Here is a 15,856-nt window from a genome sequence, read left to right on the forward strand (position 1 = left end):
AGTGCAGATACAGTGCAGTCCAAACGGGGGAGGGGAGGTGTCAGTGGTTTGAAATTGGTTATCTATTTTTAGCCTTGCATATGTTTCTAAATGTATTTTAAAATGTGACAAAAGGAAGATTGCTTGATGAGACGATCCACGACTGGAAACAAAATGGTGAATACGTATAAATTTAAGTCCATTTCTTTGCCGCTTCACATTTTATTTGATGAGTGATTACAAATACTTTTTTTCATCAAAGGTATACTGACTAACACAAATTGTAAATGTGGCACCACTTTCTAATATGGAACCCAAAGGGGTCATAATTAATTACTTCATGGCTTTTTTCATGTTGACAAATTACTTTCTGTTTCTTTAATCTTAGCTTAATTGATTGCAATTAAGGCTTTGCTCTTGCTAAAGAACAGATGTTGTTCTCATAAATGCAGTTCTGTAGTGAGTATTTTGTGTTCTGTCAAGACTTTAGAGGACCTTAGGATGTGATTTAATATACTACATAATTTGTTTTCCCTGTCTAATGGAATAAGTTTGTAATTTAAAAATACATTTTTATTTAATTTACTTGAAAAGAGGGTATCACATCCAGTTAAAGTGCTATAAATATTGGCTTTAGTCATGTCCTTGACTGACATTGCTCCTCAAAAAAATATGCAGGCTATTAGCTTGTATTTTCATTTGCTACTATATCATTAAAGTTGAACATCGGGGAAGTTTTTACATTTTGCAGAGACATCACATACACTGTACAGACAGTAGTAGTAGTTTTCCCCCAGTTCATTTGTTCCACAAATGTAAAACTCAAAGGGATGTCTCCTCCACACCGAGAGAGGGTGTGCATCGGTGGATTTCAGGTCCTTCCCACTGCAATCACCTCTCCCCTTGACCAGAGCGACGGGCAGCAGCGAGCGAAGCAGATGTCGGGATGCGACAATCAGCGGAGGAATTGGAAGAGCTGGTGACCATGAAGGTGGAAAGAATGCCAGAAATAAACAAATAAATAAGGTGGAAACAAGGGGGCTGTGGATGCAGATAACCGCGCGACGCGACACCCATCAGTGTGATTTACAGTCCAGTCGGCGTTGGTGGTGTTGGTGGCGGATTAATAACCAGTCATAAAGAAGAGGGGGATTGTGTGTTGTAGGAGGACGAGAGTGAAGGCACTGATCGAGGAAGGAAGAGAGAGGAGGAGTGTGTAAAAAGAGAGAGAGGAGAGTAGATAAAGCCGGAGCCGGGATCATGAGCTTTGCACTGCCTTACGGCTCGCTGTCAGCTCGACCGAGTCCCAGCAGACGAGCTTTGGATTGGGAACACGAGCAGCTGGCTGTGCGACGACTTTCCTCTCCGAGGGGTCTCGACCTGCTCACTCCACCTCCTCTTCCTCGGCGACCCTCTGCGATCCCTGGCTACCTGCTGTCACCCTACCAAGAGCAGGAGGAGCAGCTCCACCAGCTGCAGCAGCGACTATCCTTGTCTGTTGGCTCAGAGGCCTCCCTGGCGCCCCCTGCACCTCCACCTGTGGGCGCTGCCCCACCCTGCTGCCGCGCAGTGGGAGTCATGCACCTCCTGCGCTTGGGTCTCCTGGCCTTCAGCTGCCTCTTCTGGGCAGCCGGCTTGGCCATCTTCACCCTGGGTGTGTGGGCACAGATTTCACTGGCAGACTACATGCTGCTATCTGCCAATCGCTACCCCAACGCCCCACTCATCCTTCTCTCCACAGGTGCTGCCGTCACCGCCTGGGGCTTCCTGGGTTGTCTGGGGGTGGCTGCAAACCTGCCCTGCGTGCTGAGGGCTTATGGGTTCTTTCAACTTGCTGCACTCGTAGCCGGTTTGGCAGCTGGACTCTCAGGTCTCTTCTATCGTGAAGACATCGCCGGAGGATTTCGCAGCGGCTTACAGCGAGCGGTGGCCGGTTACACAGAGGATGAAGGCCGTGCCGATGCATTAGACAGCCTCCAGAGGGCCCTGGAGTGTTGTGGAGCTGAGGGCTGGCGCGACTGGCTCACTTCGGACTGGGCTATCCAGCATATGACCTTCCTGCCCAGCGAGAACGGCACCTCAGTGTCGCTGCCGGACAGCTGCTGCATGAGGCGCAAGGGCTGCAAGAATCGACCTCTTCTGTCAGATGATAGCGAAGGAGTGGCAGCAGCAGGAATCCATCCGCACGGCTGCTTCCGCAAAGTCTTCAGTTTGGTCAACGACAACGTCTTCCACATTGCCGCCACTGTGCTGGGATTGGCCTTCACCCAGATCGGAGGCATTGCCCTGGCTTGTCTGCTGGCCAACAAACTGGCACCAAGACAACATCGACGTGTAGTTGCACATTAATGGTCAATTCAAGAAATTAGGCAACCTTCACCAAGGATTGACCAATGTGTAGATAATAAGGATTGGGGATTAAAGAGTAATAGAGTTGCAAAGTGGGATAAGAAACTAAGAGCGAGCTAAAGCTGAAGCTAACATTTTGTAGTAGTCTGATTCTGATCAAACATTCAGCAATTAAATCCAAATTACTGTCAGTTTCTGGGTCAGTTTGGATGAATTGAGCGGCTGCAGCATGGTGTTTTGTGTTGTGACTGGCTTCTCTAAACTTTTAAAGCCATCTGTCATATCAAACTGATGAAATTTGCTGGTAAAAACATACTTCAGGAACCAGCAACTCCTCACACTTCGCAACTCTCTTACACTCACTGTTTGCCTGTCTTCTGCACAATTTCAAAAAATGCTTCTTTGATTCAGTGTGGGTGTGGTGAGAGGTCAAGCTAATCTGCTGTTCATCTTACACTGCTAAAGGGAAGTCTGACATCACAAATTCGAGTGGGACCAGGTTGGGCAGCAGAGGGTACATTTTGCAACATGATTTTGATATGATATTGGCATGGATTAATATGCATCATTATATAGAATGTGTAAAAACAAAGTAATATATTAAAAACTATTACTTAGGGTTAAACTACTCTCATTTTGGTCGCCTCCTTTAGTACATCTCATCACTGAATGCACAGGAATGTTCACCAGCAGTTTTCCACCTCAGATGATTTAGTCTAACTGTGTTCAGCAGATGTTCGTATCTACATCGTTGAGTTTTCCCATCACAAAGACTACACTGTGCTAGAATGGTGCTTTTGAAAAGAGCTTAATAATCTATTGCTGTCTGTGGTATTTTGTGCTGTTTATACATCTGACAGGCTGTAGTAATTCCCACTGTGTTGAGGTGCTTTATGACTGCTTTACAATTCTCCCAGATGTCTCTGTGTTGCTAGAGTTTGTATATTCTGAAGCACAAAATTGTTTGAAATCACTGAATGTTGTGCAACCCACTACTAGCATGAAACAGTGAGTAGAAGTCTGGATCAGATTTGAATTTCTCTTCTTCAACATCAAGTTGACTTCAATAAGTAGTTCAACATTTTGGGAAATATCTTTATTTGCCTTCTTGTCGAGAGTTATGACTAATACCACTCTCATGTCTGAATGCTAAATACAAAGCTAAAGCCGGTTAGCTTAGCTGAGCATAAAGACTGAGGGCAGGGGGAAACAGCCAGCCAGGCTTGATACACAAAATGAAGTGATAAATAAAGGAGACATAACGTGTTAATTAGTTAATAACTTTAGAGGCGCTGGTAGATTGATTTGATCAGACAGAGATAAGCTAGCTGTTCCCCCTATTTAAAGTCTTTTTGCTAAGCTAAGCTAAGCTAAGCTAACCATCTCCTGGCTGTAGCTTTATATTTTGCCAGGAAGACCTAAGTTCTCGGGCTAAGTAATAAATTCAACTAATACAAAGATATTGTCTGCCATTGTCAGGATATTTGTGATGCATATCATTATTTGGGTGTTGTATTAGCACAGTATTTAAAAGGTCAGATCACCCAAACTCCAAATGATCTGTTCATGCAGACAACAACGACAAATTCTGACTCTCTGAATCTCACTCCAGCTGGTTGACCCTGATTTTTTGTACAAACACGAGGGAGGTTTGAGAAATCAAAGTATATTTCCGAAAATGTCAAACTATAAGTGTATTTCTTCTCATATGAACATGTTATTGTTCATGTTATTACTCGTGTTTTAAGATTAATATGCACTGATGATATAAATCCATTCGCCTTCCTTCCGGCCTCAACATCATACATCCCACTTTTCCTATTCAGGAAAGGCTTTTTTATTGCTCTTGTAATAGTAATGTATGATATATATATATATATATATATCCCACATTCAGTAATGTATAATGTCTTCTAACAACAATCACCAACAGAGCAAACAAGCATGACTGAGACTGTAAATTATATCTGTCAACAATAAACAAAAAATCTTTGCCTCATTACAGGATAGAATATCGATTAGACACTGGGAATGGAAACATCAAGGTCAATTAAATATATAAATGGCAACAGCATTGTTGTAATGTCATGTTGATGTAGTTTAGTATGTAAACAACATACAGTACGGCGTAGGTAAAGGCACATCTGAAGTATGTATCGTCTAATAAACATCTTGTGAATCACTGAATTCTTATAAAGAGCACTTTTTTTGAGTTTTTTTCCTCTTTAAAATAGAAATAAGATTATATCCTTCATCCTGACAGGTGGCAGGTTACAACCTCCTGTCTGCATTTTACAGACCTTTAGAAGCAGCTCTAGGTCTTAATTTTATGAGAAAGGCCATGCTGGATGTGTGCCAGAGTGGTAAATTCTCAGCACTGGGAGTGGTCCACCCTCACTGGGACCTCTAGCCGGGCAATTCTGAATTATGGCTATAACTGAACGACAGCTCATTTCTACCACCTGAGACAATTGTGATTAGATCTGCCCTTGAAGGAGAGACAGCAGATACAGACGCATTGCTCAGCGTGATGAAACACAACAGCCTGACCCAGCATTGATTAGTTTATGGAGCAGAAAATCATGAACTACACATCCTCTGGTCAAATGGGGTAACATGAAGTAGAATTTCGTAATTTAATGCAAAGTTTACCTTAAAACCTGCATATATCAATGTTTAGAGACAGAGATGCTTTGTGCTGTGGCCTCTAAACCGTGACTACCATTTTCATGACCTAATTATGGTATTGATTAGCCTACATTATACTCCAATAAGGCTTGCGGATGCTTTCTGTCTGATTACACTGTCCTTGTTTAACCTATTTAGCCTGAGGTTGCTACGTCCCCACCAGCTGTTTCACCACACAAAAGATGAGCTCTGAGAGACCTTTGAGCAACGGAACTATTTTAGGTTGGGTACTTTAATGTGCACTATTTATGACTTCGAAACTACCAAAACAAATGCTCACCAGGAGGGCCACAAAATGGCTGCAGAGTGCTGCAAATGATCTCAATCACCATGGCCCCTAAAACACTCCCTAAAGATGAAGCGCAGTGAGGAGAGCATATAATAACTTTATTAGGGATATTGAGCATCACAACGTTAAAAGTTTTTACATGTATACTAACCATATTTTTGTTTTACAACCTTGAAAACACATTTAATCCCTGAAAATCATGGAATTAGATGTCCAGTTATGTATGTTGATTAATTTAACATATTTTAAACAAGGTAACTTCAACAGTAAGCATGTATATGTATATGAGATGTTTAAAAGTATAAAAAAGTTGTTTCGTGTATTTAAACTACTGAGGTGTCCCTTAACTTCTAATAAATATGGCTTTAGGCTCTCTATACAAATGGGTGTGTCTCTAAAGCCTCCTGTATCTGATAACACGGATCCCTTTTATTTGGCTTTTGGATGGCAGCACTTCAGGAATTCAGAAATCCACCCTGTCCTGTCTGGATAAATGCCTCAGACCTTGGAAATGTAGCTCGGATATGTCTCAGTTAGCTCTGTAAGTTTGTCCATTTTAATCAGACACATGTTGTTAAGACCGGATGGCGAGAAAATGATCCAAATGTAAAGAGAGAGAGAGAGAGAAAGTAAACCAAACTTGTTTAAGTGTTTGACATTTGTTAAATCGTTTTAAACCTGCATTGTGAAGGAAGGTGTAGGCCTTTATCGCTGTTCTCCGCCTCTTTAAGTCTGCCCTACATCTGCTCCTCTTGGTCCTTTGCAGTTTGCTCAGCAGCCTGCACTCTGCCCCACATTTTATTTGGCCATTCTCACCACCGCCGCCGCCGCTCGCCCGCCGCTGCGCAAAAGCCGCCGCGCTGCGCTTGGAAATGTAGTTGTTTTGCGCACGACGAGCTCCTCCAAAATGGACTTAAAATCCGAACTCCTCAAGTCCATCTGGTACGCTTTCACATCGCTGGACGTCGAGAAGTGCGGGAAAGTGTCCAAGTCGCAGTTAAAGGTAAGCAGGGAAAATATGCAGTCATTTTAAGATCAGGAAACTGAGACCGAGGGGCGTCCGCTGGACAGAAACACACTTTAACAGCCCTACTTTCCCCTTTAGATGTCTTTATCTGGCTGAAGACAAACCAAAACTCACGTGTCTCTATGGCTGTCTTTATATATTGTGAAATAATAAGTTGTACTATGTGAATCAACGTTGTAATCTGAGGAACAGTTAACACAGACGCCCTACGGGCTCACACACAAGTCATAATATTTGAAAAAGCCTTTATCGCTTAAACACAACAAACACAACCTGCTCAGATTGGAGCTGAGGTGTTTCAGCTTCAAGCTCAAAGTCCAACCTTTTCTCTGTGGCCTAGAGTCACAAATAGTGACATAACACCACCACTGTCCGGGTATTTTGCCATCTTTCTCCTCAGTGAGTGTTATTTGTGTCTGTCATGTTGCTTTCTGTCCAGTTCCTACATGTCTGACTGAACCCCCACAGGAGAGAAGAATCCAGGGAAATAGCAGAAAGCTGTCCAGACACGCTCAGTCAATGAGGACGAGCTGACTGTGCAACGTTTGTGGATGTATTAAGAAATATGGAGAGCACAGAAGACATCTTGTGCTTATGTGCATTTATATCTATATATATCTGTATGTCTCTGTGTTACTTCTTCAGGTGCTTTCCCACAACCTGTACACAGTGCTGAACATCCCACACGACCCCGTGGCTCTGGAGGAGCACTTCCAGGATGATGACGATGGGCCGGTGTCTAATCATGGCTACATGCCCTACCTCAACAAATATATACTGGATAAGGTGACTGTGACTGTTGACGTCCTCATAGCAGTTATAGAAATACAGGAATACAGAGATGTTATACATTTCTATATGTTTTATTTCTTGTATGGAGTGCTAACTTTTTTATGTGTATATATATTATCTTTTTAATATGTTATACAATGAATTGATCCACTAACCAGTGTTGCCTATGTATACCAAGCCTGATATAACTTATTCCTCCGTGCCATAGGCCTCCATTATCTTCCTAAAACGAATAAAAAAACACATCATGAGTCACACTGTTGCACTGGGTGACATGTTCCTACATCACCATGAATTTTGACTCAATCCCACATACACTGTCCTTCTGTAAATACTAAGGCACCAAATGTGTATTAATCCACTGCTGAAAATAGTCCTCAACTAATACAGCATTTAAATGAGAGTTAATATTTGTTACCTTTCTTTTAATGGGATTTGTTGACAACAAGAAAAATATAGAATATTGCCAGCCTTAATCTTTAAGTTCCTCTTTGTCAGATGTATCCTTCCCTTACTTTAGAGTTTAAGAATATGAGTTTTATTGGGTCGTTCACCAAACGTCAGCAGGTGGAGCAGCTTTCCATGAATCAGGGTTAGGGTTAGGAGACAGAAATAACCTCACTGGTTGAGTGATTTATCATACCCGTTATGTTTTAGTCATGAAAAGTCTTTTTCTTGTCTTCTCAGGTCAAAGAGGGGATGTTTGACAAGGAGAAGTTCGATGACCTGTGCTGGATGATGACCAGGAAGAAGAACTTCAAGGGGTTACCAAAGGGGGCGCTGCTATCTGAAAGAGACTGTTTCAAGCTCTTCTGTTTATTCAACCTCCTGTCTGAGGACCGCTACCCGCTTGTGATGATACCAGAGGAGGTAAAAGACAGGAGAGTTTAAAATGTGAAACAGGAAACAGCGCGTAGGAGCGACTTGATTTTAGGGATTTGATTGAGACCTGATTGTCAAGGAAGACCATGATAATGGTATAAACCATTTTGCAAACATTTTGACATTGTACAGCAAGAGAAAAGGGTCACATTTTGATATAAAATATGCAATAAGTCCTTCCTCAACATTCACAAGGCAAATAAAGACAAATCACACAGGGAAACAAGGCAACACCGAGGGTTCAGAGGCGGTTACACAAGGCACTTTCACTGTGATCGCCCAATTGCTAGAAAGAAATATTATGCTCCATATAAACCCAGATTGTGCCCCAACAAAGTCGAGACATTTTTTTTCAAAAGCAAGTGCAAGTAAGTAAGTTAATGAGTCTTTTCCTTCCTGCACTTCCTCTGTAATGCTTTTGGTTTCCTGTTGAATGATACGAAAATAAACTGCTTTTGTACTATCAGCGCAGTAGCTTCCTCTGTGAAGCTATATGTTGCAGAAATACACTGGTACAATATGTCAGCATACTCAAAATCAGCCAATATCAGTCAACGGTGAAGCTCTAGTTTTATTTTTAACACCTACAGTTTTCTAATGTTTGAATGCTTTCAGGTGGAGTATCTCCTCAAGAAAATCTCCACAGCGATGAGCCAGGAGTGGGATGGGAAGCCCTTGGAGGACTTGATATCCCAGGATGCCACAGTGCGGGGAGAGGACATGTCTGTATGGAGCTTCCTGGAGCACATGGGTGCAGGCCGGCTGCTGAGGGTCAGCAGTGCCGAGGCCTTCAGTCTGGCTTTGGATGAGGTCTTTCTGGAGATGTATCACAATGTCCTCAAGAGGGTGAGAACTTTGTGTGTTTTCTCGTCCTTTTTTCATCAAGTGTTTCTGTTTTGTCGTCTTCTCTTTTGTCATTTCTCCTCTTTTATGTCCCTTGTTTCCAGGGTTACATGTGGAAAAAGGGGCATGTACGTAGGAACTGGACTGAGCGCTGGTTTGTGCTGAAGCCCTCCTCCATGGCTTACTACGTCAGCGAGGCCTTGAAAGACAAGAGAGGGGAGATCCAGCTGGAGAAGAACTGTGTCATAGAGGTGGGTGTGGAAATGTAATGTAAACACTGCATGTTTAATTGTATGATATGCAGACAAATGCTGTGCTTTCAGAATCATCAGAATCAGAATCAGAAATACTTTATTGATCCCCGGGGGGAAATTGTACAGTACCGGTGCTCCCATTCAAGAGTAGAAAGTAGCATAATTTAGAACTAAAAGTTTGTACAAAATATAAAAATAAGAAATACAAAATACAAAATATACACATTTACAGTATTTAAGTGAAATGCGGTGAAATGAAAAATGAAATGAAAATACAAAATATACACATTTACAGTATTTAAGTGAAATGAGGTAAAAATATATACAATAACAATGTATATGTATGTATGTGTTGCACTAAAGTGTGTGACTATATATGTATTGCACTTAAACATTTTGAATAAATAGTGAGGTGGTGTATGAACAGGTGAGGTAGATACAGATACGGATTCCAGTCTCTTCCTGAGTGTCTGACATTCAGAGAGAGGAGTTAAACAGTCTGATGGCCACAGGCAGGAATGATTTCCTGTGTCGCTCAGTTGTGCATTTGGGAGCAATGAGTCTCCCACTGAAGGTGCTCTTGTGTCCGACCAGTACGTCATGGAGAGGATGTGAAACATTGTCCAAGATGCCCCGCAGCTTAGACAGCATCCTCCTCTCTGACACCACCGTCAGAGAGTCCAGCTCCACCCCCACAACGTCACTGGCCTTGCGGATCAGTTTGTTTAGTCTGTTGGAGTCCGCCACCCTCAGCCTGCTGCCCCAGCATGCAACAGCATAGAGGATAGCACTGGCCACCACAGACTCATAAAACATCCTCAGCATAGTCCGGCAGATGTTGAAGGACCTCAGCCGCCTCAGAAAGTAGAGACGGCTCTGGCCCTTCCTGTAGAGGGCATTAGTGTTCTTTACCCAGTCCAGTTTATTGTCTATGTGAACTCCCAGATACTTGTAATCCTCTACAATGTCCACACTGGCCCCCTGGATGGAAACAGGGGTCATCGGCGCCTTGGTCCTCCTCAGATCCACAGTCAGTTCCTTTGTCTTTGTCACGTTGAGCTGTAGATGGTTCTGCTCGCACCATGTGACAAAGTTGTCCACAGCAGCCCTGTACTCCTCTTCATCACCCTTACTGATACATCCAACTATTGCTGAGTCGTCAGAAAACTTCTGAAGATGGCAGGTCTCAGTGCAGTAGCTGAAGTCCGTGGTGTAGACGGTGAAGAGGAAGGGAGAGAGGACGGTCCCCTGCGGGGCCCCGGTGTTGCTGACCACTCTGTCTGACACACAGTGTTGTAAGCGCACATACTGTGGTCTGCCAGTCAGGTAGTTGACAATCCAGGACACGAGGGGGGCATCCACCTGCATCTCCGTCAGCTTCTCACCCAGTAGAGCCGGACGGATGGTGTTGAACGCACTGGAGAAGTCAAAGAACATGACTCTCACAGTGCTCGCCGGCTTGTCCAGGTGGGCGTAGACGCGGTTGAGCAGGTAGATGATGGCATCCTCCACTCCAAGTCGGGGCTGATAGGCGAACTGAAGGGGGTCCAAGTGTGTCTTGACCAAGGGCCGGAGCTGCTCTAGGACGAGTCTCTCCAGGGTCTTCATGATGTGGGAGGTCAGTGCCACGGGTCTGTAGTCCTTGGAGCCACTGGGTCGCGGCGTCTTTGGAACAGGAACGAGGCAGGATGTCTTCCACAGCACGGGGACCCTCTGAAGACTAAGGCTCATGTTGAAGACGTGGTGAAGTACTCCACATAGCTGGGGGGCACAGGCTTTAAGCACCCTGGGGCTGACACCATCGGGGCCTGCAGCCTTGCTGGAGTGGAGTCTCCTCAGCTGTCTTCTAACATGGTCGGCAGTGAAGCACATTGTAGAGGTGACCGGTGGGGGAGGGGTGGAGTCATCAGGTTGAAGAGTGCCGTCAGCCTGGGGACTGGGGGACGAGGTGTGAGGAAAGCTCTCACAGGGGGGTGGGGGGCTGTGAGGAGCAGGAGGGGGAGGGGGGAGTGGAATAGGTGAAGGTTGGAGGCAGACAGCGGAAGAGTCATGGGGGGGTTGAGCAGGGCCCACAGAGTCAAATCTGTTGAAAAACAGATTAAGTTCGTTGGCCCGGTCCACACTGCCTTCAGCTCCTCTGTTGTTGCTCGGCCTGTAGCCCGTGATGGTCCTCATTCCACTCCAGACCTCTCTGGTGTTGTTCTGCTGGAGTTTCCACTCCAGCTTCCTCCTGTACTTCTCCTTGGCCTCCCTGATCTTTACCTTCAGTTCCCCCTGGATCGTTCTCACCTCGTCTCTGTTGCCAGCTCTGAAGGCCCTCTTCTTTTTGTTCAGTATGGCCTTGATGTCCTTTGTCACCCATGGCTTGTTGTTAGAATAACAATGGACAGTCCTTGCTGGTACAGTGGAGTCCACACAGAAGTTGATGTAGTCTGTGATGCACTCTGTGAGCCCATCAATGTCCTCTCCATGCGGCTCACAGAGTGCCTGCCAGTCTGTCACCTCAAAACATCCCTGAAGTGTCTCATAAGCCTAAATAAGCCTTTGGATGTGTTCAAACAAAGTCACAGCACATATATCCCCTAAACCTTTTAATTTGATACCATGATCTAACTGACGAGCTAAACTATCTGAAATGTGTTATCTTTCTGTTTCAGCCTATTTCAGACAGGGAGGGGAAGCGCTGCATGTTCTGTGTGAAAACCCACAATAAAACCTATGAGATGAGTGCGTCTGACCAGAGACAGAAGGTGGAGTGGACTCAAGGTGTGTTGGTGTGTATAAGTATTAGCATATAGAGTCAGAAATTACATTTTGACTGTGGTGATTTATCATGTGTGTGGCTTCTAATTCAATTAAATCAATTTCAGATGACACATTGTAAAGAAATAGTTAGCTAGGCTAGCTGTTTCCCCCTGTTTCTAGTCTTATGCTAAGCTAAGCTGAGCTAACCGGCTGCCGGCATTAGCTTCATATTTACTATAAAGACACAAGAGTGGTATCAATCTTCTCATCTAAATGCGAGAAAGCGAATAAGCGTATTTCCCCAAAAGGTATTTTTGTCCAACCAACAGTCCAAAATCACAAAGGTATCTGATTTACAAATATACAAACCGGAGAACAGCAATAAATCTTCACATGTAAGAAATTGGAACCAGAGAGTGTTTGGCATTTTTGGTTAATAAATGACTTAATCGATAATCCAAATTCTGGTATCGATTAATCATTTTAGCACTAGATTAAAGTGAAAGGCCAAAATTATTTTAAAATTTCCATTATTTTAGGGATTTCGGGTAGAGCGGTAAAGAAGTACTGCTCCTTTATTCATTAATCAAAATAAAGAAACACAAATAACAGTATCTACAGTGTCTATAGTTTGTTTTATTCCAAGCAAAACAAATATTACCTCTAGATCTGTATGCGTGTTTTCTACCTCTTTAGCTATTCAGACGGCCCTCCGTCTCCAGAGTGAGGCCAAGTCCTCCCTTCACCACGAACTCAAACTGAAGAGACGGGTCCAGCGGGAACACAGCCAGCGGGAGCGCAGCCGGAGCGCCCGGAGCAGCTGCAGCAGCCGGAGCAGCCAATCAGACGACTCCAATTTCCAAGAAATGGAGAAGATGGAGAAGGAGAAAGACAGACAGGATTTAGAGATAGAAAGCATCATACAGGTAAGAGCAGAAGGAATCAGTGGAGGGACGATTAATCGTAATGTCAGTTTTAACCTCGCTTTATCTGCGTCTTGCAGCATGCACGTGAATTGGAAACCAGACGAAGGGAGGCAGAGGAAAAAGAAAGGAGGAAACAGATGGAGGTGCAGATGGAGCTGGAGAGACAGCTGAAAGAGGCCGAGACGGTAACACAAAGTTTTCCAGATGACAACGTTTATTTACAATTCGAAGAAATGAGTCCATCCCATTGACTTTGATCTCGAGTTGGCATTATAAAATTCAGGCTTAACCTTCCGTGATTTTAGTGGTGGAGAGACGGTAATGGCATTCCTGGAAAAGGTGATTCAGGAATAGGTCAGTTCTTTCCACCCAATTGGTGTGTGTGTGTGTGTGTGTGTGTGTGTGTGTGTGTGTGTTCTCTTAGTTGAGAGACAGCATGCAGGCAGAGATGCAGGAGAAGGAAAGGGAGGCTCAGCGTCAGAAGAAGAGGATCAAGGAGTTGGAACTGACGCAGCGGAAACTGGAGGCTGCTCTCAACATGGAGATCCAGGCTCGGCTGGAGGAAGAGAGGGCCAGGCAGGAGCTGGAGAGGTAACAAACATGCACACCCACTGTACCACACTGTATGCCAACTGCAACCAACTTTTTTGTCTGTATGTCCACAGATTTTCATGACAGGTCAAATGTATGTACATGAATGGAAAGAGGAGAGTGTCCATAAACATAACCACCATGTTGGTGGGACATTATGAACCTTAGTAATGTAAAGAAATATATTGATAGTGCAACATGAAAAAGTTTTGGTACTACCCAAATTTCCCATAATGCTTTGGGGGAGGGGGGGCAGGAAGTGTAATGCTGCCAAGGAGTTAATTAGCAGTGGGCTAGAACTTCAGCCCTGTTATTTTTAGCTTGTATTTGTTTACATTTTTGGAAAAATTGGCATCATTAAAAGTATGCCAAATTAGCTATTAGCAGTTCCTGTTTGCAATGTCGCCACGAATGTACAGACAAATATTCCTGGATTATTTTGATACTGAAGAAAATGTAAAAACGTGATGATTCCCAGGCAAGTTCTGGAGTTATAAGAAGCAAGGTTTTTCTATGATTTCTAATCATATTTATGGACGTTTATTTGCAATTGATATTGGAGATAATAATCCTCAGAATGTGTAAGTCACACTGAATCTACAAATGTGTGTATCATGTCTGTGTGGTCAGCTTTGATTGAGTTTCAAAACACTGGCATGCTGTGCTACTGAAAACCTATACTCTAAACCAAACCAGACTACACAGACGTTTGTGGTTACTTGATTTCAGTTCCAGCTTCTTCTCTGTCTTCTCTTCTCCAGGTTGCTGCAGGTGGAAGAAGAGAAGAAGAAGCAGTTCCAGGTCCTCCAGGAGCAGCAGAGGGCCTTGCAGAGCCTCAGCCCCATACAGGAGGCCTCAGAAGGCAGTAGAGACGAGGATACCCCCTCAGCACTTCACTCCGCCTCTCAGGAGCTCCTGGACCTGCGGGCTTCTCGCCAGAGGAGCCACCAGCGCCTGGAGGTAAGAAAGAGACAGTGTGTTTGGATTGTCTCTGTGTGCTGCATGTTTAATACTATAAAAAACAATCACGATAAACTACTTGTTTGATCTTCTTTATTCCAGGAGGTACAAGAGAAGCTGAGGAATGCCAGTCAACACGTGCGGCACTGGAACGTCCAGCTGAACCGCCTGATGACACCCGTCACTCCTGGAGGTGCAGTATGCTCTTAACCTTGTCTGTTTGGGTCTGATTAAAGGGGCAACACAACAACTTTTTAATTTAGTTTCTGTCTTTATGACATCAAATATGCACCCTACTGAAATATCAAGGAGTAAGAATCTCTTCAGGGGTAATAATAATAACAACAATATCTTTATTTATATAGCACTTAGTCAGAGTTACAACCTTTTTGGTTGTCTGTATAGCTTTAGTTTACAGTCACCAGAGGTTTAATTACCATTCTAAATTTGAAATTTGAATATTTTAATAATGTTGTCAAAAAGTAACAGGTAAATAGCTGAAATGATTTATTTCCTATTGGTAAGATTCCTAAAAAAGGAAAACCACTTTTTCCATAGTAAACAGATTATAATTAGTTGAGTATGAACTTACATCTCGACAAACTGTACAGATAATGAAACTGTGCATAAATCTGACTGTATTTATAGTAGAAAATATTTTCTAATGTTCATCTGGATCCAGATCTGCATCAAAATACAGTCATGGCATACATGTGGTAGATTGAAATCCTTTGAAAATTGATCTGGATCTGCATCAAACACTAATCATTTATTCCTTGGATTTGATTAAAAACTGTAAACACATTTTTGAGATATTCAGCTAACAAACTAACAAACCATTGGCATCTAAAATAGAACCTACTTTTGCAGCCTTGACCTAAAACTCAAATGTATCAGTGAAGATCACAACATTTTGGGGTGTTTTTTTGTAGAGCGTTTGGAACATCGCCTATCATCAAATCGCAAGTGTCCCAAAAAGGAAGGAGCGCTGGCCAGTAACGAGTTTATCTCTAAATTCAAGATAAGAGCCAATCTGAACAGCCAGATACCGGAGGACGAGAGGCTGGAGCAGCAGATGGAGGCCGCCAACCTGTCGGACGGATCGGACGAATCACAGGGAAAATCCAATGGACAAATGTGATCACCATGTTGACGGTTACAGGAACGAGTTTCCAAAACCACAAGTTCAGAAATTATAAAATAAATTCTTCACTTGTTCACTTGGGAGAGTGGAAAGTGGAAGGAGTAAAAAGTAATTTACAACACAATAAGTGTTGTATTATATTTATATGTTGAAATGCACACTAAGATGGAGAGCCAAGATGACAAACACATTTAAGACCAACAGAGATTTACAGTTTTGTACAATAAAGTTTATTGGTGAATAATAAAATGTCATGTTGTGATATTTTTCTTGCCACGTTCTACTTCTACTCTACTACAATTCAGAGGGAAATATTGTACTTTTTACTTCACTACAATTATGTGACAGCTTTAGTTACTTTACAAATTAAGATTTTTGCATGCAAAA

General features: G+C 43.2%; 2 protein-coding genes across 3 annotated transcripts; both read left to right on the forward strand.

The window, feature by feature from the left end:
- The first annotated feature begins 1,239 nt into the window (after window positions 1-1,239).
- LOC139305434 (tetraspanin-7-like) lies at window positions 1,240-2,328 on the forward strand. Its single transcript, XM_070929402.1, has one exon. It carries the CDS (start codon window positions 1,240-1,242, stop codon window positions 2,326-2,328), a length of 1,089 nt encoding a protein of 362 aa, XP_070785503.1.
- Window positions 2,329-5,935: 3,607 nt separating this feature from the next.
- def6c (DEF6 guanine nucleotide exchange factor c) lies at window positions 5,936-15,733 on the forward strand. 2 transcript variants are annotated; one of them, XM_070928698.1, is made up of 12 exons: window positions 5,936-6,308; window positions 6,978-7,118; window positions 7,812-7,994; window positions 8,622-8,852; window positions 8,954-9,100; window positions 11,761-11,869; window positions 12,545-12,774; window positions 12,852-12,959; window positions 13,199-13,365; window positions 14,127-14,325; window positions 14,428-14,518; window positions 15,347-15,733. In XM_070928698.1, exons 1-12 carry the CDS (start codon window positions 6,213-6,215, stop codon window positions 15,619-15,621), a joined length of 1,977 nt encoding a protein of 658 aa, XP_070784799.1. In that variant the 5' UTR covers window positions 5,936-6,212; the 3' UTR covers window positions 15,622-15,733. The 2 variants fall into 2 exon arrangements, with proteins under 2 accessions (XP_070784799.1, XP_070784800.1); XM_070928699.1 differs by having other exon boundaries at window positions 5,939-6,308; window positions 15,258-15,599.
- Window positions 15,734-15,856: the final 123 nt, after the last annotated feature.

This window comes from Enoplosus armatus, chromosome 22 (genome assembly GCF_043641665.1).
Source record: "Enoplosus armatus isolate fEnoArm2 chromosome 22, fEnoArm2.hap1, whole genome shotgun sequence".
In the NCBI taxonomy this organism is placed as follows: Eukaryota; Metazoa; Chordata; class Actinopteri; order Centrarchiformes; family Enoplosidae; genus Enoplosus; species Enoplosus armatus.